This window comes from Temnothorax longispinosus, chromosome 1 (assembly GCF_030848805.1).
Source record: "Temnothorax longispinosus isolate EJ_2023e chromosome 1, Tlon_JGU_v1, whole genome shotgun sequence".
NCBI lineage: Eukaryota > Metazoa > Arthropoda > Insecta > Hymenoptera > Formicidae > Temnothorax > Temnothorax longispinosus.
In genome coordinates, this window is record NC_092358.1 from 27,182,735 (window position 1) to 27,207,178 (window position 24,444).

General features: G+C 40.6%; 1 protein-coding gene and 1 long non-coding RNA gene across 2 annotated transcripts in view; one reads left to right on the top strand and one right to left on the bottom strand.

Annotated features, from left to right (window-relative positions):
* LOC139822306 (uncharacterized) overlaps nucleotides 1-24,444 on the top strand; it is a 122,162-nt gene that overhangs the window by 2,770 nt on the left and 94,948 nt on the right. The gene's annotated exons all lie outside the window — the stretch shown is intronic.
* Nucleotides 1,120-7,921, bottom strand: LOC139810879 (uncharacterized). The gene is made up of 3 exons (XM_071774769.1): nucleotides 6,572-7,921; nucleotides 2,706-2,922; nucleotides 1,120-2,546 (listed from the first exon to the last, which is right to left on the bottom strand). Exons 1-3 carry the CDS (start codon nucleotides 7,038-7,040, stop codon nucleotides 2,222-2,224), a joined length of 1,011 nt encoding a protein of 336 aa, XP_071630870.1. The 5' UTR covers nucleotides 7,041-7,921; the 3' UTR covers nucleotides 1,120-2,221.

A 24,444-nucleotide genomic window follows, 5' to 3' on the forward strand; every position in this document is an offset into this window, starting at 1 on the left:
ATTTTATTTTTATAACTTTTTATTTAGCTATTTACGATTAGTCTCACAACCTAAGCGGGGATTTGTAGTATTATTGAAAGAGTTTCTATTTATTTGTATCAAAAGATTGGAACAATATGTTGATTGCAATTAACGCGACGACTTCTACTCGTAATCTGTGCTGATAGTTTAAACGTACGCGACGGAAAATTAGTGGGGCTGTATAGACTTCATAGTCGCTTCTGCAGTCCATTATGCTTCGTTTAGAACAGTTCTAAACATTGTAAAGCCATAATGCTCTTGCGCTAAACGAGGCCTTGTGTCGATGTACAGTTGCTGTTAGTGCCACGCAAAACTCATCTTAATAATTTGTGGCTTGCGTCATGAAAAATGTGCCGACCACTATAGTTTGTTGATACTCAGAAATGCCAAAAATACGAATTACGAACCAAATGGATGATAGACGATCTGAGAGCTTTTCTGTTGCTTGCCAAAATTAAAATTTCTTTTATTTATTTAACTATCCGTGTACAAAATTATTACTTTTTTAATTATTTGTTACTTTATCTTATTTTTCATAAAGTATTCAATTAGATATCTTTACAGATATTTATCGTACGTATCTATTGTAAAGATATCTTGTTTTTTTACATATCCGGCATAATTGATGCTGGTAAATAATATAGCTAATTATAACTTGTTAAATATTCTATAATCACTGTGATTATTAATGTTGTGTACGCATGCAATTAGAACTTAAGAAATCTAAACAAATAAATTAAAAACTACTAATTCCTTGACACTCGGAAACTGTCTCGTAAGAATTTACACGGCGGGATGTAAAAAGCGTTTCGGTGAGGGCAATGTAACACTTTTATTTACAACAGATGAGTGTCAGATCTAGATTTTTTCTCGTCCGTCGGTTAAGCCTGCTCGTCTCCGTCTCCTGAATAAACATATCTGATGTCTGCTGGGCCCACCCAGACACAGCCATTAAATCTCTTATGAGAAAATCAGTTGCAATATCGTTAAGAAAACTCCATTTTCTACCTGCAACTTTGTATTTTTTTCGAGATGGATAGAAAGGACTCTGGGGAAGGAAGGGAATTTCAAAGAGAAAACTTTCACGATAAATCCTGGTCGATATACATATATTTAAAGACATTTACGCATCTGTACTCTTAAACAATAAATTGAACTTGAACATGATACATGCATAGCGCATGTTAAACAAATTTAATTAGCATTATATATTTAATTCATTTTACATTACACACGTTCCGCTACTAATTGCACATATTCCGTTAGTAATTTGAGGAACACGTTTCCCATTTCCATTTTAAGAATCGTGCTCCGTCGTAATTTCTACGTCAGACAATATCCTCTCGATCAAGATAAAAAGCATGATGCTTTGGTGTTTTATATTATATGATATAGTTGTGCACATCATCTTTATTTTCTTCATTTCGAGATATGAAACTTTGAAGTTTAAAAACGTCAAAAGATTAATAAGAAGCTAATAAAACTATTAGGCTAATTTGATTTAAAAATTTTACTTTTCTTTTCAAGGTTGAAGTTTGATACCTTAGATAACAGAAGAAAATATACAGATGACTTAATATTTCATGTTTTATACATTTATTTACAGACTAATTTACACGATCGTTTTTATAACGCCATTGAATTATAATAAATACGCGTGCGATGATCTCAGACAGCTATAAGATGATTGATAAATCCGGTTATTTATATGTGTTAATGTAATTCTGAAGAAGAGACTTTTTATGCACATGTGAAGTGTGTGAAGATCAAAATGCAATTGAAAGACTTAGAAATAACGTGTTAAATTGCAGTATATTTTACAAATAAGCTATTATTAAAAGTATTATAAGTTATTAATAACATTTAGTATAGGTATAGTCAAATTTCAAACATTTTTTTATTTTATATTCTAAAAAATACAAACATGCTTCTTGATCGAAGTCGTATAATAAATAAAAACATTCTAAAAATTTTATACATATATGATTTTCATATAATTGAGCATATTGCCTAAGTCCTTCAATTGATTTCTCAGACAAAATCATAAACTTTCTAAAAAAGTGTTTTCAACACTCCTCACAATATTTCTATCTAAAAAGTATCATTCTGTAAATGATAATATTTTGCATCATTCTCTGAAGTACCATCATCTTCGTTTAGACATGGAATAATTATTGGTACTTCGAGAGATGTCTATCATTCACTTCTCGTCTTTGATCTTCGAAATTTGATTTGGATCGAAATCGCGTGTGATCGGGCTTTGTACCTGAACATGGGTGGCATGTAGGGGTGGGCAGAGTAGCGGGTGATACGGTAGACAATAATACGGGAAACCGCCGAGCGCTTTGTTCGCGGGATGAATCTGCGGGCTCGACATTTGCCCGGGAAGTTGTCCGGAACCACGAAGAGGTAATCCCCTCAGATGCTCATCCGGATGTACCAGAACGCGTACAGCCACACGCCTGGCGCTTCCCGAGTTTACGAGGGCGCCCAATTCCTGCTGTTGGCGCCGCTTGGTCTTATACCTGAAGTCATTAACGACAGTCAATGAAATCGTAATTGGAAAGGAAAGAAATATTTTTTTAAGAAAGTCGACAAAATTTACTTTTCCAGACTCATATTTTTCAAAACTTTCATATTAAATCAAGGAATATATCGAAATGTGTAAAACAAAGATTTTTCACCGTCGATTCTGAAACCAGATCTTGACTTGTGTCTCCGTTAATTTTAAGCCACGCGCTAAATCTGCCCTTTCCGGACCCGACAGGTATTTTTGAGCGGCGAATCTCCTTTCAAGTTCATAGACTTGTGCGTGCGAGAATGCTGCCCTGCTGCGCTTTTTTCTGTTCTGCAAACTTTGGCCTGAATTTTGCGACTCGTACGTATCGTCCTCCGCCTCATCTGTAAGACAGGCGAATGAACTTTATTTCATAAATAAAATTGCGATCTATTGTTTGCTGTGTGGGTAAACTTTAAATTAATAGAGGCTTAAAAATAAAGTTTTTATCATAACTTTAATATAATTTCAATTTTATCATTTATATTACGTTTATCAGAACTTAACGCATTCTAACGTATGTCTATAAATTGGTAGTATTGTAAATAATTTATTAGAAGAACAGAGCTTTTAAGCTTTTGCATATCGACGAACGGTGAAGTCTCATTTTTCAAATAACGCAAGCTTGCCGTTCAAATTCGTTTGCGGATAAATATTTGGATTTGCGCGAGAATCTGCAACTATACCGTAAAGCAATCGTTTAGCCCGAAAGTCGGAGTAACCATCAGCGAGCAGCCATAGAGACGGTGAACGATCGGAGAGAGAAAGAGCGAGAGAGAACCTCGTTGCTTTTGATGTCTCGTACAAACATTAACACATGTACTCGCTACTCCGACATGTTTACGCTTCTGTTCCGCGGTAATTCTCCTCTAAGTTTAACCGGTGGCACTAGAGTACAATCGTATTGCAGATCAGACTAGCTTCTTCTACTTGGCAACGCGCTTGATCCGCTACTTTGCGATGCATACCCCTTATTATGAACAAAAAATAACGTATAACTTTTTAACAAGATAATAAAAATTAATTATATTACTGACAATGAATATAATAATAGTCCGCTTTAATTTTTAAGTATATTTTAAAGTATACTTGTAGATTCTTTTTATTCGTATTAAAATGAGGAAATTTTCACGCATTTGAAACTGAAAATAATAAATCTTGAATAAACTTTAAACTAACTCTTTTCGAAAATTTATCTCGATGTAAAGCTAAAATTTTTGTTTCGAGCATTTTTCTTCGCGAAGACGATTCGATTAATTTGATTTTAAACGATTTCTCAAAAATATGATAAAGTAATTCATCAAGTTCATTGATCTCATCTAATCAATAAACAATTAATATTTCGATATGTAAAAAAATGTTATTTTTAGTGTAGAAATGATGACTCTCCTAGAGTCGTAATAATTTATCGTTATAATAATTTTATCAATGAAATATCGTATTCGAAGAAGAAATAAATGCTTCTATACATTTTAATTTAATACAGAAAAAAATTTGATAAATTTTTCTAAAATCTGAGAGTATTCGCAAATAATTCGCGAAGTTCTCCAACAGTATCATAATTATTTCGCGCTCGAAACGCTCATCCTACGTCAATGTTTATCGTCGGTGGTCAGCAGGAGACGCGGAGCATTTAGAGAGATCTATATTTGATCACTTTCGACGTCGACTAGATGCCATCTCGTCCGGCTAATGCGTCCATCCTTCGTTGCTCGTCAAACATCCTATGGATGTTTATATCGAGTCTATATCGAGAGTTCAGTTCCAGGCGAGCAAGTGGCGTCGATTTACTCCGATTACATCGATGATCCTTCGAAACCACTAAAAACACTTTTCGACTCCTCCGTCGCGATGGAAAAGGACGCGAAAATCGGGAAGGATTTTCTCAGTTATTATCGTAATAAGTGGTTAAGAACAATTTGTCGCGACAACGACAATATTCTTTCGACTATCCATTATCATATTAAATGACTGGAGAGATTTCCCCTTGAAAGTGGACTCGTAATTTTCTGAGTGCACCTTGAATCGGTGCCAGCTCGTGTCTACCTCTTCACCCTCGAGCCGTTGCAAACAATATACTATCGTACGGTTTCAGGTGACGATTCTTCGCTTAAGAGTAGGCGCTCTCTCTTTCTCTCTTTCGTAATGTTTATTTTATATTTAGTGCTATCTTTACACAACTTATCTTGATAATTAAATAAAATTTTACATGACATATTGTAGAAAAGCTTTTCTTTGTTACACCTCAGTCATGTTTATATATTTTAATGCTTTTCATAAACTCGATGCCTATTGTTTTGTACAACTGATCGCGCGTAGGCATGTTATCATGTGATTGAACCACGTAATGTTTGGCAAGGGGAGAGATCGGCTCTCGAAGACCCGAGACCTGATAGCGGTTAAAGTTCAGCGAAAGAAAAAGGTCGAACGCGCGAGCTATTAAAAATATCTTTTAGACTCGCAGAGATATTTCGCGTATTTGTATTCTTGAATAAATTAAAGATACAAAGAAAAGAGATGTTTCTTAAAAACCAGATATGTTTTTCCTACAGTATTTCCTATAAATTATCCTGCTATTAACGCATCCTGAAACTACTGTAAATCGAGACTTATCGAAGGCTTTTCTAAATCATTTCGTATCGTTTTCTTCTTTGCAATATGTGCAATTGTAGGAGCAAAGTTATAAAATATTTTCAATTTTATCACATTTTAATACATATAATAATTTGCTAAATTCAGGGCGAAGACATTAATTGCTGGTTATGGTGAATAACGATTAGAATTTTATATCCTAAATGCTGAAAAATGTTTTTATCTTTTAACAATTACAAAGGAATACACAATAAAAATTCTGCGTACACGCATTCTATCATGAATGCTGTTAATCATGATTGATTTCACAAAGCAGTCAGTCCGAGGGAGAGTATCTGTTTACCTTCATACTAAGATAACACTATTCAACCACGTAATTCTATACTTTCGTATCAATAACGAGGGCGAATATTACGAAAAAATGGGCAGAGGGGGATGCAAAGCTAAACTATCTTTATCTTGCGTGTAGTACATAACGTGCATATGGTACAAAGTAATTTAATTGATTAAATATAAAATATTACTATTTTATGGTGCAATATAATGGTGCATTATATTTGCGTGCAATACGTAGCGCAGCGCGTATATAGTGCTAGCGGATGCAAACGATTAACTAAGAATTATTGCTATCCTATATGGAACACATAGCGCTACATCTGTCACGAATAAATCAATCACGAACGTTTACTCGGAAATAGTTAGCGATCGTAACCTTGATCTAAAACGGTTTAGTCTAAACGGAGGTAATCCGCGAATCCTTGCGTGCTTGAGGCACAGAGGAACAGAGTGTGGCCAGAGATCGAACAAGTGCAAGAAGTAGTCGGTACTCGTGACGTCTGCCGAGTCGAGTGCCACTTATGCTACTAAAATTACATTCAATTATGTTATCTGCGCTCGGGTTAACTTTAAAAACCCTTGAAAAGAGCTCGCCTGTTACGCGCGTATCTGCTCAAATGACCTCTTAAGCCCGCATCCTCGTGCCCGATACAAGATCCTCTGGCAGGTCACCATCTTCCAGGACTTTTAAGATATTGTTTTCGCTCGTGATATATTATGTATCGGTTTAACTACTTTTCCAAAAAAAATTGATTTTGTTTTCCTTGAGACTTGACGCGATTAACAGTAGGTCGATATGCGATACTTAATATAGTCTGCTAACAACAATCTCAGTTTTTGGAAGAAAATTCGATTCTGTGATTGCATGCATGTGAAATTATCTATCAACTGCCGTTAGATTAAATTATTTTACTTAATTCAGTATTGCAGAATTAATGCTGGAGAATTGAAATACATAATATTATTTTGACATTTTACTCCAGAATGAAAAGAAACTCGCGACGCGCTTTTTGTTGCAGAATTATGCATGATAATTTATATAGTCATGCGAGTAGCATCACGTACCTAGATATTTATTTTTACTCATATCTAAGGCTTCGTCTTGCTGTCTATGAGAAGTCTCCATCGGCTCCTTAACAGGCTGATATGCCGTCAGGTTTCCCAGAGTCTCGAAGTGATTCTTGAATGTTCCCTGGGTCAAGTGCGGGATGCCTCCGAAATTTGATAAGTTTGCTTGCGCCAGGTTTCTCCTCAAGATATCTAACTCGTGCGCCATGCTCAACTCCGGGGTGGGCAGTCTCGGATAATGAATCACCTGATCATGATCGTAGCTTCCGTCAAGCTGCTCGTTCTCCACGCGCTCGTACTCGCGATTGTGTCTTCTCATCGACGTGGAAACGGCGGCCTGGATTTTTTCCACGTCGCATCTCTTCGAATCTGCGCAAGAGTTTCTCCGGCTCAGGATGTCAGCGATACTGAAAGGGGTCGGTTGAGAGGGTTTCGGCGAGGCTTCGCTGCGTTTGTCGTCCTCCATCACTCCGTGCTTTGCTACTGTTCTCTTCCTCGCAACAATGACAGCTGCTTCGAAACAGTTCTTTCTATGCACTTGATGTCTTCCTTTCAGATCTTCTCTTCTTCTTCTTCGATCTTCTTCCTCATAGTTACAATCACCATTGATTGTCCACACACGAGAAAGGTCGTCGAGTCACATGTTATAGATTCTCACTGTGCAATTTCACTACCTTGTCTTTTCTTCACAAAAAACTTGGACTTTTTTCACCCTTATAAACTTGTCCAAAAAAAATTGAACGATCATACGTCAAATTTTCTCAGTCACGCATGCTGCCATTCTCGCTTGTCCGTCGTCGACACGTTAGAACGGAGGATCGGTCGACGAATGTTAGGCGTCTTCCGCGTTCACATAATCCCTGGAGGCCGTCGAGCAGCCAGAGGATCGCTGGTAGGCAGACTGGCGTTATTAATTGTTATTCCCGAGTGCTCGACCCTTCTGATTCGAGTGTGCTTCGGTCAAGTGTGCTTGTCGCCCGCGGAGACTTATTTTTCGAATTACCACACTCAGAGCCCGCAGCTCTCCCTTCCTCCCTCGAGAAGAGCCTCCCTCTTTTACTCGACCAACCCCCACCTAAAAGACGCTTCGCCCTCTTCTCGCCCTTCTCTCCTCCCGCTTCTCTTTCTGTTTCACGAAGACCTCTACTTCCACGTAGATGATCTCACTCGAGGCGCTTTTGTCTCCGTTCATCGAGAAATAAAGCTCAACGCTTATCAGATTCCGACGACGCCTCTCATCAGCTATCGATCACTGTCTCACTGCAGGTCATAGAAATGATCTTTTTCTTCTCTCCTTAACGAGCTCAATGACTGTCTTCGTTGCTCACTCTCTCGTTCCCGGCTCTCCTAAGCGAGCTTGCACGCGCGAATACCGCGCGTTCTGAGGTAGGTGGAGCTTTGGATATTCTACGTGCGATCGGACGCGACGCTTCCGTCACGACGCAAGCCTCGCCCTACGGCCAATCCACGGCTTTTCCCGCGACGTCGCTTTTCCACGGTGGCCAATCCAGACGGAGACACAAGTCGGGAAAGATTCTGCCGCGGAGTGGGATCGCGGGGGATTTTTAGATCATCGCGATCGACCCCGCCGGAAACGTACGGGCACTTTAGAGATTTTCTCGTTTTGTCATCCGTGTCAGCGAAGATGATAAAAGGCTGCTTAACTTCTTGCGACGAAGCAATCACTCACAGTCGTCATACACGACGACAGTTTCATTATTGATGTATGCTTCGTGATTACTTTGACTAGCATTTGATCAAAGTGTGCGTTAGCACATTAGGAAAGTAGTTAACAGATTCAATCAAATCAATCTATTGAACCTATTGATGAATCTATTGATATCCCGTTTATAGAGTATGATAATCATTTTATAGTTTCTCAATCAATAGTGTGACATTTATATTTTGATATTTATTTTTTCTATAAACATTTGTTTTTTTTTGTCGTTTTTTACATCAACCGTTCTTGTTTAATTATTATGTTTATGATATAATTATTTTTATAAAAAATAATTATTTATCAAAGGTAACACCTGAAGCTAAAATCCACTTTAGACGATCTACGTCATTTATATCACAGAAATCAGAAAAAAAATTTGCAACTTTATATAAAATGTTTGAAGAATCAGAAAAATATATATAAGATATAAAGTACACATACATACATCAAAATATATGACTTATAAAATTATAAATAAAATTCTATCCTAAAATCTGACGCAAATTACAAGCGAGTGAGCTTAACACTCATTTACAAATTAGTAAAATGTCACGAGAAAATGTAACATTTCAGTAACAAAGTAGGTACGATAGAAATTACGTTTCACATAGTCATGTCTCTATTCGACGAAAAATGATCCAAGTTAGAAATCGCAGTTGATAATTTCAAAAAGTTACCCCGTTCTCTTTGTACGTAGGTTCACGAGCGGAATGGTAGGTAGGTGCCTACGTACTTCTCGTCTCGATACGTTACGAGAGAAACTGTGCGCGGTGCATATATAGGGTGTGCTTTACATAACAATCGCCGCTAAAGACTCGCAGCATTGTCTGCCACGTGCTGGCACCCGAGTTCCTATGGCGGTTTAATTAAGTGTGAACCACAGGAACGTGAACTACGCCTGAGTTGATCCGATGATGACCTCGCGCGCTCGAGATATCGATGAGAAAATACTTTCGCTCTCTCCACCGTCTCTCCCCCTACCTCATGGTTGCGTGGTGTGGCGTGGTGCATCATTCGCACTCTTGTCGGAAAGACGCGTGTACATCAATTGCAAATTCTATTGTCACGAGTTGCATAATTAGAATCTTAATTATTTTTGTAAAAACATATTATAACAAATTATAACACGTGTTTACAAAAAGTCACTTATACTGATAAATGATTATTTCAATTACACAAATTGGAAAATTCTTTATCAAAAAGATGATTTGGTTTTTTCTCATCGAGTGACTTTTTTATTAAGTTATCAATTAACAACAGAAAAAAGAAATGTAAAGAACTCTAGACATGCTTCAACGCTATAATGTGATGATCAAAACGATTGTAAGAACATCTTTTCTCTACTTTTTCCAAACGATTAGACAAATATTTAAAAAAGTAACTGTTATCTTAAGATATATATTTTTAATTACCTGAGGTATATATATTATGTGTTATTCTTTACATATATTTTTATATAAAATTATTTGGCATTATTTTCCTGTTTAATTATGGTATGAAATAAGAAAAATCTATTGTAGAAAAGTATAAACAATAGACAATTAAATTGTGAATGACATACGAATTTCCACGAATTTTGATAATTACCTACAATCAAAAAACTTTTTTTAAATAAAGAACAAATCGTGTATCAAGTACCATTATGCTTTAAGTATCCGGACCGGAAATTGGAAAAACGCCATCCGCCATTTGCTTGTTACAACTCCGTTATATATAGACGATCTCAGGCCAATCTTAAGTCTACATACCGAGACCTCTTTTTCTCGATCCGATCTAATCAATAATAAATTATAGGGGGATGGTGGTACATCTCTCCCCTAAAGCTAAGGCTCTGACCCTCCCGCTCAATTGGTCGCAATTCTTAAAGACCTTAATTGGCGCGGAAAATTATACCTTATTTCAGTTACCCCCGAACAAGACCGGCGTCCGCCCTTCGCCGTCATCCTTTACTCAACCTTGCTGTACTTTGTTGCCTCTCGTCTTCTCCTCCTTCGCTCGATTTCTGCCACTCGGATATTTCTTTTTCCGCCATGAGCAATCGTTCGAAATATCGAGATCGCGCGATGACGAGCATCTATATAGAGCGGGTGGAATTTTTATTGCAATGAGAGACACACGTCGTGAGATAGGTCGACCAATTACGGGATGAAGTGTCGATCATTTACGAAATGAAGTCTGTGTCAGCGAACATCTCGGCAGTATCCGTCTGTCAACTCTGGCAGTCGTCATGCATGCGACAAGTCGGGCCGGTTGCGCAAAAAGTCACCGGCCTCGACGTTCGTCTCAAACGAAGCTTCGCGGTTACCCTTTTAACAAGCTCGTCGTCGCCTGTCGCGTGAAGAGAGCGACTGGAGATGTCCCATAAAATCAAATAGTTCCGTACGAGGGCTCCTTCCGAGCCCGATTTAACCAGCAGTCAATAAAGACTGCGAACCAACAGCGGGGCTCGTTCAACGACCGTATCGGAACGAAAACGAAACGTTAACGTAAACTGAAAAACAATCGTCGGCCACGGCGGCTGTCACTCCAACGAGGAGTTGGCATCCGCGTGGCAGAGTCATCTGTTCCCTACGCGGTCGCGAACGTTTATTTTTCCAGAATGGTCGCTAAAACACCCTCGTTCCGTTCGGTCCTCCAAGTAATTTTAACTATTTATAGCGGTCCACCTAGACGAGTTATTGGGACATCTTTTTACAGGAAAGGTGCTAAACTAAATCGATAAGTAGCGCTTATTAACGCTTATTATGTAACCTGAACTTATCAGGCTCCGAAGTCTGCCTATTTCATTTAAACGTTTTCAAGCTAAATGATGACTGACTGAAACAATGTCTTGTCACATAAACTTTTTTTACAGTTGAGGAGAATATGTAATCATTCTTCCAAATTGCATGTTACTTTTTTCATAATAAAACAGAATATAATTCTCATCCAACGTATTTAATTGTTATAATTTATAACATTTTAGAAAATGTAAACTTAAGAAACATTTACAATTTACAATCTTATTGTATAACATCATAAAAACATTAGAAAATACATATAATAAATATAGATAAATCTTCAATTTTATAATTAAAAATCTTTTTATTTAAAATTTATAATTGGCACAGTACTGGAATCATGGGTAATAAATATAAATGTTTATATGTATATTTATATTATGCATATATAATATACATATATATGTATAAATTTCATTCGTATGACGAAAATAATGACATGCAAAGTTTGAGTAGCCAAGAAAAATCGACGAGAAGGAGCTAATCGTGCGGGACGCGCGATGCAGAGGCAGAGAAGAGAGAAAGGAGGAAGAAAAGAGAGAGGAAACGTGAATGAGCGGGAGTGGCGGCGGCAGCACACACTAAGCACTAATATTACGTCTCTGGACTGACAGACGCGCGGACTTTAAAACCCAAGACTAACAAACAGTTAGCAGTCATCCGGTCTTCTTGCTTTTATATTCTTACGCGGCCGCCCATATCGCGCGCCAATGCTCGCGCGCGAGTAGAGCTCTCCTCCCCCCGCGTGTCTCGCACGCGGGTTACTTTCGCGTCGTCAAACGGCGCGATCGAAATTTCCTGCTCGTCTTCGCCGAAGGCAGGAACGAGGTTTCCTGTCGACGGGGAATTCGAGGAGAAGTCGAGCCACCTCATCAAAGCTAAGAGCGATTTTCTTCGCCGCAGAAATGGCCATTCTTAGATATCGTTCGCAGAAGGGTTGTTTCATCGCGATACATTGCGATGTCGAGATTATCATACACAAATTGACACTCACGTATGTTTATATACGAGTTGTATCAGCTTATTTTATCCGACATTTGTTGTATAGATAATCTTATATTTTATAAACAATAATTAAATCAATTCTTTACTGCAAATACAATTACATTTTAAGAAAACTTAAAAAAAAATAATATCTATGACGTAACTATTTATAACAACAGCAAACCATCTCGTTAATGATTAAGAATTGAATTGGGAATTCTTTATCTTTATTTTAACTTTCTGAGCATGCTCTCCAAATATTGTAATCTCATCCCAAATCTTTGTGAGTAATAATTACGTTTTATTATTTTTATGAATATTAATGGATAACGTGTCTTTCTTTTCCTAGAGATATAATATTAATTATCTGTGCCAGATACACAACTTTCAAATTGTACGAAATGATTTATTAGTTATTGATTAATCTAATAGTTTCTAACTTTAAGTATTAGAGCTACTTTATTAATATCAATGTAGAGATCATCAACATAAGAAAATTAATCAATATAATAATTGTATGAAGATATATATTTTATCATCAAAGGATACTTAAAAAACACATATAGGGTGTACATATCTTGTGTGAAACTTGTAAAGATGTATCCTTTGATAATCGAGATATTTGACATGATTATTTTATCGTCAAGAGATATTAAAGGAGAATTCTCATATATTGATATTTGTCTGATGTTCACGCCACTTCACGTATGCGTTTTCTACTCTACCAGCAGATGTGAAGAGAGATTAGTATCGAAAGTATACCAGCATGGTTTGGGGTATCCCACCACAGATGGCTGACGATGGTCGTGAGTTTTCTTCTGCCGAGCTTCCAGCACATTCAGCTCTACCAGTAGAACGAATCGTAATAGCCCATAAATCCCCGTTTTTTCCCTAGGTACCAGGTCTTTTTATTATTTTCGATCAAGCGAGTGTGAATAATCAAATAATTATCCCTCCGAGTCGTAATTAGGCCACCACGGAGGACCTTTTTTCCAAAAACCATCGTTCGTGCTCTAGAATTAAAAGCCTCGGATAGAATGACATTTCGCGTAATAACACAATACATTTCACATCATTCTAATTGTCTTGCACCTTCGAGGTAGATCATCGTGTGAAATGTTGAATTGTATTTATTCTAAGATGCATCAAATTTACGAATTCTCGATAGAATAAACTATTTAATATTAGATTTGCCATTAAATTAGGTGAAATATCTAATTTGTTTAGAGACGTATTTAATCTATAAAACATATAACACGCGAAACCAATTTTGGAATTAAAGCACATTTATTTTTTAAGACTTTTCGGAGTAAGGTTGCATACGCGCAAGGAGTTAACAAGGGGAGATTCGTTGAAATGTCGTCATCGTCAATGTCGTATCTTTTTCGCGGATAATCCTTTCACCTCACTTCAAGGACTACGGACAGGAAAAAGAGGAGATTGGTCGGTTGGAGTGAGCGATCCGCGAAAGGAAGAGGACGAGGAAGAAATAAAGAGTATGGCGGACGCGGAGCGTGGCGGGATCCTGGTAACTCCCGGGGGTCATGATTTATCAATTAGCGATCTTTGGAGTCCCTTTAAAAATCGACGCCGCGGAGCGGGAGGGTTCGGGGCAAAAAAAAAGGATAGCCGCCCAAAGGAACCGCCGATGACGCGGCTGAATCTGTTGCACGACCGCACTGTCAACCGATTTTCGAAAAAATTCGATCACGTCGATTGTTTGCCCTGCCGATCGCACCGCGTTTGGATCCTACCTCATCTTCCGCTTCTCTCAACGGAGTTCTTCATCAACCGACAAATTCTATTATGTCGCCTGAAAGAAAGGATTCCCTTTCGTCTCTTCTAGCGGTCTGTTTCGATCCATTGAATAGCGTAATTAAGTTGTAAGTGGATTAATTTTGAGAACACACACAGTAAGGGATTTAAACGAGCCTTCAGAAATGTCGATCTTGAGATTTTGCAGAATATTTCCAAATAGGGGATGTCAAAAACGAGTTGCTTGAAATGTAATTGGTTGATAAAGTCTTAAAAAAAAATTACGATGTTACATTTCTTTTAAAATATTTATTGCGTTTCAAAGGTATATCGTCTAAATGCCGCAGTTCAGAAAATTAAGGAAATTGAGTTTCAGTCGCCCGAATATCATTTGCGTGCAATATATCGCTTAAAATCGAGCTATAACGTCCAAGTTGCACATGGCATCCGTGTGTTTTCAGCATGCGAACGTGTTCAATCATAGGAAGCCCGAATTTTATTGTAGGTCCAAAAGCAGCCGCACAAATCCTTCAGGTCACTCTGGACGGTTATCTCCTCCTTCCTGAAAGCTTTTTATTTTATTGCTGCATCCTCCTATAATGCATACCTCGGAACGTGTTCTTACTTTTATTACGAGCCTGTGTCGGCAGTCTTTGATTTAATTAACTCTTAAAGTTCTGTTACCTTGTCCGTTACCGACACGTTCCCCAAACGGCAAGAAGATAGAAATATCAAGAGAGAAAACCACTCTAAACCGATGCTATGTGGGAAACTAACATCGAGATTCTTTGCGGGTAACAACAATGTAAATAACTACAATAAACATAGTTTTAGCTTTACTCCTTGATTCTCTATTTTTCTGCATTTAGGGCATGTGCTATCGGTATTTCAAATTTTATCTCATATCGACGTAGACTTTTATTATTAATTATACATGTAGATGTAATATTAATAATAATAAATGTGCAATTACAATAGTAATAATTACATTAAAATGACGATTGAAACTTTGTGTTTAAAGTTAAGATTGTTTCATTATTATCGTTTTTTTTCGAGTAAGACCTTCTGATCATTATAGGATCGATTAATGAAGTAGACATCACATATATGGAAGGGAAACTATCGTTTCTATTATTTTATTTAACACTCGAAGCAGCTTTGCCGTCTAGAAACTATGTGAAGTAAACACAACCTTATATTATCGAAGATTATTTTCTCCCTCTCGTCCACGCACCGCATTCACGCACTGCATCGCCACGAGTTATTAGTCGGATATCTGACTTAGTTATTACGTAGTTAGATATTTATGTCGCAAAGAGAAAAACTCTTTGACGAACTAATGGAGACGACCGATTAATTAAATGATTATTAATCGTTCAAGCTGATGTATAAATGCACCGGCGGATAGGCTCATCTTTCCTTAACGATAACTACTGGCATTTTCCATGTCTGCAATTTTACGTTTTTTTTTTCCAAAAACGTGAATAACCGCTTTGAAGACTTTTCCAGGGACGAATGCCTTGCCTGTAGAAAATAACACAACAAAAATGTAACGAATTAGTAATTCAAGATTCACATGTCAAATAAAACTGAATTTATCGGCTGATAATACATCGAAATTGTAATACATCGTAATAACTATTTATTATTCAATAGGTAGCAGTTTTGTTTCATGTTTAAATAACATGCTAAGCCATGTAAGCGAAAGTATTGAGATTCTTACGTTCATATTTATTTATAGAGTCAATTGTGATTGATCATTCGATTGCGATTAATCACGCATTCTTCTATATTCTTTCTTGATTACTAGTATCCGAGCAAATATAGATTCGAAAGTTGCAATAGAAGAAATACACTGAAATTTTAGATCTCGTTAACGATTTAATTTTGTTTTTTACTTACAAATCTGCATCGCGTAATTTAGAATTGCGTTTCACAGGCTCTACAATAAGTCATATGTCGGAGTCGAATGTTGGAACGTAGCCGATGGTCCAATGAGGAAAATTCGTTTTCGAAAAAGAAATTTTCTCATTAGATTAGACCATCGGTTTGCGATCCGACATCCGACTTCGACATACGACTAATTATATTGTAGAACCTCAACGTTATTCTTAAAAGAATAGAAATGTAGCGAATCCAAGAGGTCGAAGAAAGATATCTCTTCAGGATGGAGGGAGGGGGTCAGGAAGATGCGATCGGATAATGAGTGTAATGAGAAAGATCGTTGACGCGGATAAGCGGAGGGATTTTCCAAGTTCAGCGCTGCGAAACGATCGATCCTGTCATCGAGGCGGGTAGTGAGAAAATTGCTAGAAAGACTCGTCGACTAATTGTTTAATTAGGGTCTCCGTATATCCACGTAGGATCTAAGCTGGTCGGGACGCGGGAGGAGGGAGGGAGGAAGGGAGGTACCGATCTCTCCAGGATCGCTCGATCTTCTCGCGCCTTCGGGACCGGGCATTCGCGTGACCCGCTAATTTCCCTAATAGATTAAGTATCGGAAGAGGTTGTCATTTGGCTGGCACGCTAAGTGAGGCGAGCACCGAGCACCATTGTTTCACAAACAAAAGCCGGCCGCTTTGCGAGTCATGGCGGCGCTCTTTGAACGCCCCTCGACCAATCAGCGACCGCCTTTAGAGCGCCAAGTACAAAAGAAACCGGCCGGAGATGATTGAGATTTTCTGTGTGTATTGCCGCTGCCTTATACATCTCACAAAGAGAGAAAGAGACGAAGGCACGGAGAAAGGGAGAAGAGAAAGCGCGGTGACGCGTAAGAGAGGAGAGGAGGCGCGAGTTTGTTAGAAATAGATGATAGAGAAACGACGCCGAGTATCGATCGATAAGAAACGGAAAAAAAGACTAATGAACACTTTAGCACTTTCGCTTAATTCATGTCGTGCAATTGTTGTACGAAGAATATATTTGTGCATTTTTATAAACGTTAGAACACAGCCAGCGGAAGATCAAATATCCTCGCGACACACAAACGAACAAAAAATACAACAGGGTACTCATGTTTGAAAAAAATTGCTATTAAATATGCTCGCTAATGGATTACTGTTTCTATACGCGTACCTACGGTACGTTCGCGATGCCTAAATGCAGCGCTTCATGGAAACGTACTTACGGAGCACATGCGTCCGGTACTCTCGACCGTTTCTGTGGAACAGAACGGTGACGGTCGCCAACTGTGAACAATTCCAGTTTACGTGTCGAAGGAAAATAATGGCTCTTTTGAAATTCAGCACGGAATAATCATCGCATAGTCGAAATAACAGAACATAGACGAGTCCAAAGTTTTAAGAGAGCCAGCCACACATTTGTGCCAAGATACGACCATTCGATTTTCATCTGGAAGTGCTACATACGATATTCATATCGGAGTACATTACGTCTGCATGTTACAGTGTTGCATAAAAGTCATAATGTCAGATATTTTAGGATTGCGAGAAATTTTCATGGAAAGTTCCCGAGACTCTATAGCCGACACTCACGCATCCAACAATTTACGATTATTGATGGCGACAATGCAACCACAACAAGCCGCAGCCCCCTTATCGATCCTCTTTTCCTCAGAAAGGCCGAACCGCCAGACGCACTCCTGTCAAAATACATATCGAGTACCGTGAAGCCGTCAAGAGAAGCGAGTGAACGAGGGACCGGGGTATAAGATAGACGCGAAAAGAGGATGGAGACAAAAAACGGACGACGACGGAACCGCGCGCGGGGGCGAGCGGAGTTAATGTGGAAGAAGAGGAGGCCCCTCTCGCGGACTTACGACCCTCGGTCGACCGCGGGCCGGACTAATGATCGAAGAAAGAAGCCGCCTAAACGACCCGTGTCCTCGGGTGTTAGACTCTCCTTGGATCGGGCCCCGATTCGCCGTAGAATCTAAAAGGCCCCCTCGTTACCGACTACCGAAGACGCCGGGCCGTACGTGAGAGTGAGAGTCGCCGATTTTTGCGCCAGCGAAGACGGAAGTGCGCGAGATTGAAACCGAGATGTGATGATCCGATCAGAATGCATTGCAATAAGAGATTATAAACAGCGTCTCACAAAATTTGAAGTTTGAAAGGGTCTAAAACACGTCTGAATAATACTCTATACCTATCTTGTAAATGCAGCCTGATTGTCTCAAATATTTTATGCGTATCGTTAATTTTATCGTATATCTAGAATATCTTTAATAATCAAAGATAATTCTTGACTTTACATATTTTTCGTTTAACAATGAATCACTCGGTTCCCGGTCGGGCTACTATAAATATTCTAGGCATTCCGAACTTAAGACATCGGCTCGAAAGGATCGCTACCCTAACACGCCGGCTATTTGTGGAATTCCAATTATTTTCGCGAATCCACCACGTCGGCAAAGAAAGTAATAATTTCGACGTTTCGATAGTATCGCGACCTTCTACAATTCGCGAAACACCGTTACTCCTCCGCGGCATAAACGTCACCCCATAGACGTCCCGCGGCGACGGGTGTCGAAGCGGCGAAAAAACGCACGTACATACATATATCGAGCGATTAACCAAACGAGACAAGGGTCTCCCCGTATCGAACATTATCTGGCCCATGTCGAAACACCAGTGAGCGATTTTGTCCGTCTTGTTCGTTCCCTCGCTCGCTTCGTCCTCGTCGCACCCCCGTGACACGTTTTAACCCCGTCCTGCTCGCACTCCTCAGCGCAATGACCACCGGTCGTCCTTGTCGCACACTTCCCTTCCCTTCCTTGCCACTCCTTCTATCACTCAGTCTTCCTTTCTCTCTCTCTCGTTCTCCAATTCCCCCTGTTATCCCTTTCCTTTTCCCTTACAAACTCATGCAAGACTCGCCTCGTCCTCTTCCCTCGCGTTGCTCGGTTTTACTCACCCTCGACGGCCCTCTCGCTCGCGCCTGAGCGACGCGCATGGCGCGTATAATTTTCATATAGTTCCCTCTCGCTCCCAGCCGTCGGCCGGCGAGCGAGCCGCCGGCTCTCTCGCGCCCGTGGCGGCGCGGATGAAGGAGAGCGGCGCCCTTTGAAGTCCAGTTGGGAGCCAATTACACGAGTCACACAGGGCCGCACGCACCGCGCGGCGTGGCGTGGCGCGGCACCGAAAATATTATCGCGCTCTTGCGCGCTCGGAGATCGATTAAAATCGAGAATTATGATCATAGGCGCGCGGAATACGCCGTGGAAAAGGTGCGGGGATTGGGGGCAGGGGATTAAGCGCTTAAATTAATTAACGATCGGACCGACACTGACGGCTGTGCACGGAAGCGGATGGAACTCGCGGTAAGCGACATCGATTCGTTAGTCTAGCAGTGAGTTTGACGTAATTTGCCGAGACTCAAGATTTAATGTAAAAAATAGATGATTGTTCATAAATTTTTATTTTATATAAATCTCTCTTTCTCTTTCACTTATTTAAAGCTTGCGTAAATAATTTTGTTTTTACATCAAATTTTAATTGTGTCTAGTTGTTAACTTATATGATAATTTTTAGTTAAGTATCGCGTTAAGTATGAAAATTGTAATAGCAAGGAACATTATTACTTGCGTAATGAATCTAACTTATCGTCCATGATCTGAGTAACTTGTTAACGCTTATTAGACACGTAAATGCCTATTAATACGATGGTAATGCGAAGGCATCGAAAGGATCGAAGGCCGGCATCATGCGCGTTTTGATACGAATCGTTACCCGTGACTAAACGACTAATTATCTTGTCCAAGTTTTTATGTTGTACGAATCGATCATACGCGCCGATAAAATATTCGTCGTTCAGGAATCGTGTATACTCATACCGGTGTAATGCATAATAATTTACTTGATTTACTCCATCTTTGGATTTATTCCATCTTCTAAATTGGAATGCCTTACTGCAAATTCTTGTGCAACAACAATATATGAAGAAATAATATATTTCTCTCTTATAATCCAAGAATAGACTGTAATGTGAGGTTTATAAAAATTTGAGATTGAAATATTCAGATATAGTAAAGAGCATAATTTTCCCATAGAAATTTTTACTATAGTTGAACGTGTTTTACATCATTTTCAAACAATGAACAATGACGAGTAGAAGAATTGGCGGCGATTGCGTGTTCAATTTCTTGAAATCAATGTCAAAAATTGAAGATCACAATCCTGCGCTTCCGGACGTGCTTTACTAACCAAAGGATCAAAAATCAATTTCGAGAATGAATCACGGCACTTTGCGTTTATTGTTGTTCCAACCATGCACGTGCCTATCTACGACACGGTGCTTGGTACGGCGCACCATAGCAGGCCCGATGCCTACAAACACCCACATGTTTTCGTATCCACGCTGGAATGAGAGAGAGGCTGTTGTGTGTGGGGTGAGGGCGCAGGGGGGTGAAGGAAAGGAGGGAGAGTTGCGAGAAGGAGGTAGGGTGTGCATAGTGTCGGTCGTAAAGTTGCAAAAGCTCGCGTGCTAAAACGCAACCTCGGCCAACGCGCAGACCAACGAGAGTGGCAAAGCCCGGGTTTCATCGTCGTTTCAAATACCCAAGCCGAGCTGTCACGAACGATCTTCTCTCGTGACGAAGTTCGCGGCTATTTGACCCTCCGCGCTGTGGTAACCTGCTTTGCACCCGAGTAGCGTGCACGTCGCATGCTTAACGAGAAGTGCATCTACGTGGAAAACCCCGGCGATTCCACTGGCGTGTCCGGATAGACGCACATAGTATACAGTCGTGTATCTACCGCGGTTTTAAAAAAGGATATATTTTTTAGGATATCATAAAGATATGTAAAATTATAGTTAACGTTTGTAGAACAGGAAGTTGTTTAGTCGTTCCATTGAACTTTCCAAGCAGAGATTTACCTGCTGCTGTATTTTACTGCGTTGTGAATTAGTTACTCTTGCCGCGTGTGCGTATCCGTCGAAATATCTTCCGTCGTTATGATATTCTGGTTTCATATTTGCAATAACTCCCATAAAAGTTTGTTTATTGACAGAAAGGTGTTGGTAATCGTAACAGCGTGATTATACTTCTTATCTTACACGGCACGAGACCACCCAAACAGTGCGTCCGTTTCCCATCCGACGACGACAGCAAGTACGCCTCGAATCCTCCCTTTTCCCATTCCCGTAGGTAGAACCAACGGAAAGGGGCAAAAGACAGAGAGAGGAAAAGAGAAAGAGAGCGCGAGATTTGCGGTAGAAGAATGGACCAGATGGCGTAAGAAATTAGTGGTGGCCAAGCAAGCACGGGCGTTCTCGCCCTCAAGGTCTTTAATAGCCTGAATCGTATTGACGATGCCACCCCTGCAGTTTCCCCCGCTCCCTCCTCGTTGCATTACCCTCGGCATCTATAGCTCAATTTGCCGACACCTCGCTAAGTATAGGTTGGGTGGGTGGTCCTTCCTTGGGACTATGGGACCCACGAGCGCGATGGAGTGGATCTGACCCGGGACGATCCGGGATAGGTGAGACAGAGCGCGCGAGAGGGTGAGGGATCGGGGCACTGAATGGGGGGAGGCGAGCGGATTACAGCTCATATATCTATCGGGCCATGAGACAATGGGGCCCTCGATCGAGCCAGCATCTTCTGATCGGCCGTGAAGAGCGGCGCAGGAAACGCGCCCGTCCCACCCACCGGTTCGACTCGCGCGAGCGTATTTACGCATCGGATGCGCCGAATTCAGTTCTTCGTTTTGCACTTGTCCGACACCACCTACGCGCACCGTGTGCGAGCGCGAGCGCTTTCAGCCGGCTGACGATGACCGATTGAAAAAAAAGGAGTTTGCGTTACCTCAAGTCGAATTGCAATAGAGTCAAACCGCTACTGCAAAATGGGGGTGAAATTGTACCGCGAGAGATACGTTTGTTTCTATATTTATCGTAACTGAAAGCTTTCTCGAGATAATGCATTTTAAAATCGAATATTATCGAAAATTCTGGTGTTAAAGTGACTTGTATGAGTATTCTGCTGTGTTAGATTATGTTAATTCTCGCGGACATAAGCAGGGCACTCTTGTTGATCTTATTAACAAAATGCAACGCCATACGTGCTACAGTGGCAGTTTCGGAATCGTACTTTCGCCACCACCGTCCGCCGGTTTGACTCGCGATTGTTCGTGATGGCGGTCCAGATGGCGGATGGCATTGTCTGGAAACGTTCCGTGAAGTGGTCAATATTCGCGCCAGACACAACGCCTTTTGACGCTGATGGGAACATCTCTCCGCAAAATATGCTTCCAAATGGAGAAGTCATCTTAATATGAGGGATGCGGTGACGTATTAAGACGGCAGCCGACACGTTTAATTGACGTTCTCATTTGCATGAGACACGTTCGACGCGTTAACTGCTATTACAGGACGTTAACATCCCTTTGTCATTTTGCCAAGCGATGCAACGAATACAGGGATATTATCCATGATACTTTTGAAGTCGTCTTCGTAATTCTTTTGCGATAATAATATAAGTCGATTAATTTATATGATATAAAACCGATACTTACCTTTTTATTATTTTATATTGCCTCTTTTACCGAGATTTTTTTGTATTTATCATATTATACACACACATATATTGTGCCAGAGACATATAAGGATATGTTTTCTTGCTGTCTTCTCTGCATTTCGCTTTATCAAGTACTTTGACAATTAAGGATAATACAATGCCTCTTTCAAAAAAGTTTTACGGGTTTGCACAATGTAAGTAAAACGTCTTCCTTACTGCTTCTTCCTCTATTTAGCGCGCCTAGACAACCTGTCTCGGCGTACACGCACAATGAACATCTCTTCTATCTTTTATCGCGCAGAACCAAAGAAGCAGAGCCGGCGTACGATTAGCGAGGATAATATTGCGGTCTTCTGACCGCAGTACTTTTCCGGCTCGTCATTAATGTTTGTATGATAATGGCGAGGGTGTGGAGAAATGAGAGATACTCAGGGAGAGAGAAAGAAAGAGAGGAGAGAGAAAGAGAGAGAGAAAGAGAAAGAGAGAAAGAGAGAGTACCAGAACCCGATGGCAAAGCGGGACGAGAGAAAGACCGAGCGACGAACGTGAAGGAGAGGAACACGAAGCGAAGAAGGAAACGAAGAGAGTGGGCGCACGAAGAGAAAGAGAAGCGGAGGCGGGAAGGAGGTGGAAAAAGGATGTGGAACGAGGTACACGGAGGGGGAGGAAAGCGGTCCTTTTGATGGGGCCTTTGTCGGGTCTCGCGGCGCTTTGCGATTTGCAACTAAAATCGTCGCCCTCCCTGCCCGCGCCCGCCGCTCCGCGCTTCGCCGAGTGATTTGCTGCGAATTTATTAATGCGACGATCGCGCGACGATCGAACGCGCATCGTTTCGTGCCGAGTTTGGGCCGCGCCGGGGATTCGGCACACCGCACACGTGCGTATTCAATCGAGCTTCTGAATTTTCAAGTCGGACGCGGTGTCGTCTTTTTACTGATTGAGCTATGATACAAGCAATTCTTCAAGGAGCATCTAGACTGTCGGAGTTCGAAAATAAATATTTAGGTGTCATTGAAATTTCCACAATTTTTATACATTCCGAATAATAGTAAGATAGAAGGCTTTCCTATCTCAAAACTTAAGAATAAAAGCATATAAAAGAATATAAATCGAAGCATAAATTGGAACATTTAATGATTTAATAAAGTTCAAGATTTCCATGTATAACCTGCCGATTGGAAGATTATGAGAGCGCGCGGCAAAAAATTTGCGAGATCCCCATAGCCCATTCCGAAACAGCAAGTCGGCCGGTCGGCGATGTAACTTTCCGTCGAACAATTTCGCGAGGCATCGCGGCCTGTTGCGGGCCCGGCTGTATGGTAACAGGCACAGAGAAGATCGGCGAGAACGTAGATCGTCGAACCACATAGTCGAAGAACATGAGCGTGGAAATATGAATAATATAAGCGCGAGAAAGACGGCGGGCGAGAGAGCGACGATGCCGAGGAGGGAGAAAAAGAGAGAAGCCAAGAAGAGCGAGGCACTCTTGGTAGGCAGCGGCTGAGGAGAAGGAAGAAACGCGAAGGAGCGCGGGTAGGGACCACCCCGTGGCTCGTCGGCTCGTTTGATCTTCTCCCACCCCGGGACGGTCCTTTACCCCCTGCCATCCCCCTCCGAGCGGGCCCGGTGTCGTCTCGTTCCCGCTCGTTCGCCGGCCAATATCGTCGTCTCGCTCCGCCTTGCCATCTCGCTTCCACGCGGGTCGGCCCTCTCTCTTCCTTCTCTCGTCTCGTGATCTCTCACCTGCGGAGAAGAGGCGTCCGACACGTCAGAATCACACCTTCTACGACTACCCGCTCACTAATAATCCGAAGCTCCGTGCTGTGGTCCTTTTCTCGGGATCCGTGGAATCCTTCGAGACGCGATGGATGCCTTTTGTCTCTGCCGTGAGCGCCGCATGCATCGAATGCATCTTCTGGGTATCGGCAGCGTAATAAAGCCGAGGATTGCTAATTTGTCAAGTAACTTTTTTATTTAAATCTTTTAATTTTTAAGAAAAAAAACTGTTTTGAAAAGTTACGAAAAAATTACGTAGGATATCCCATATCTGATAGATTATCAATCATTGATTCTGTAACACTAATTTAAAAAATGACATAATTGAAAAAAACTTCAGAAAAGATAATGTATAGATAGAATATAGATGAATAAC

What these genes read in the sequence shown, in the direction of transcription:
- LOC139810879 (XM_071774769.1), bottom strand. Translation starts at nt 7,040, where the DNA reads ATGGAGGACGACAAACGCAGCGAAGCCTCGCCGAAACCCTCTCAACCG. An exon ending in GAGTAAAAATAAATATCTAG is followed by an intron (nt 2,923 to 6,571) that starts GTACGTGATGCT and finishes CCTGTCTTACAG; the next exon opens with ATGAGGCGGAGGACGATACG. An exon ending in ATCTGGTTTCAGAATCGACG is followed by an intron (nt 2,547 to 2,705) that starts GTGAAAAATCTT and finishes TAATGACTTCAG; the next exon opens with GTATAAGACCAAGCGGCGCC.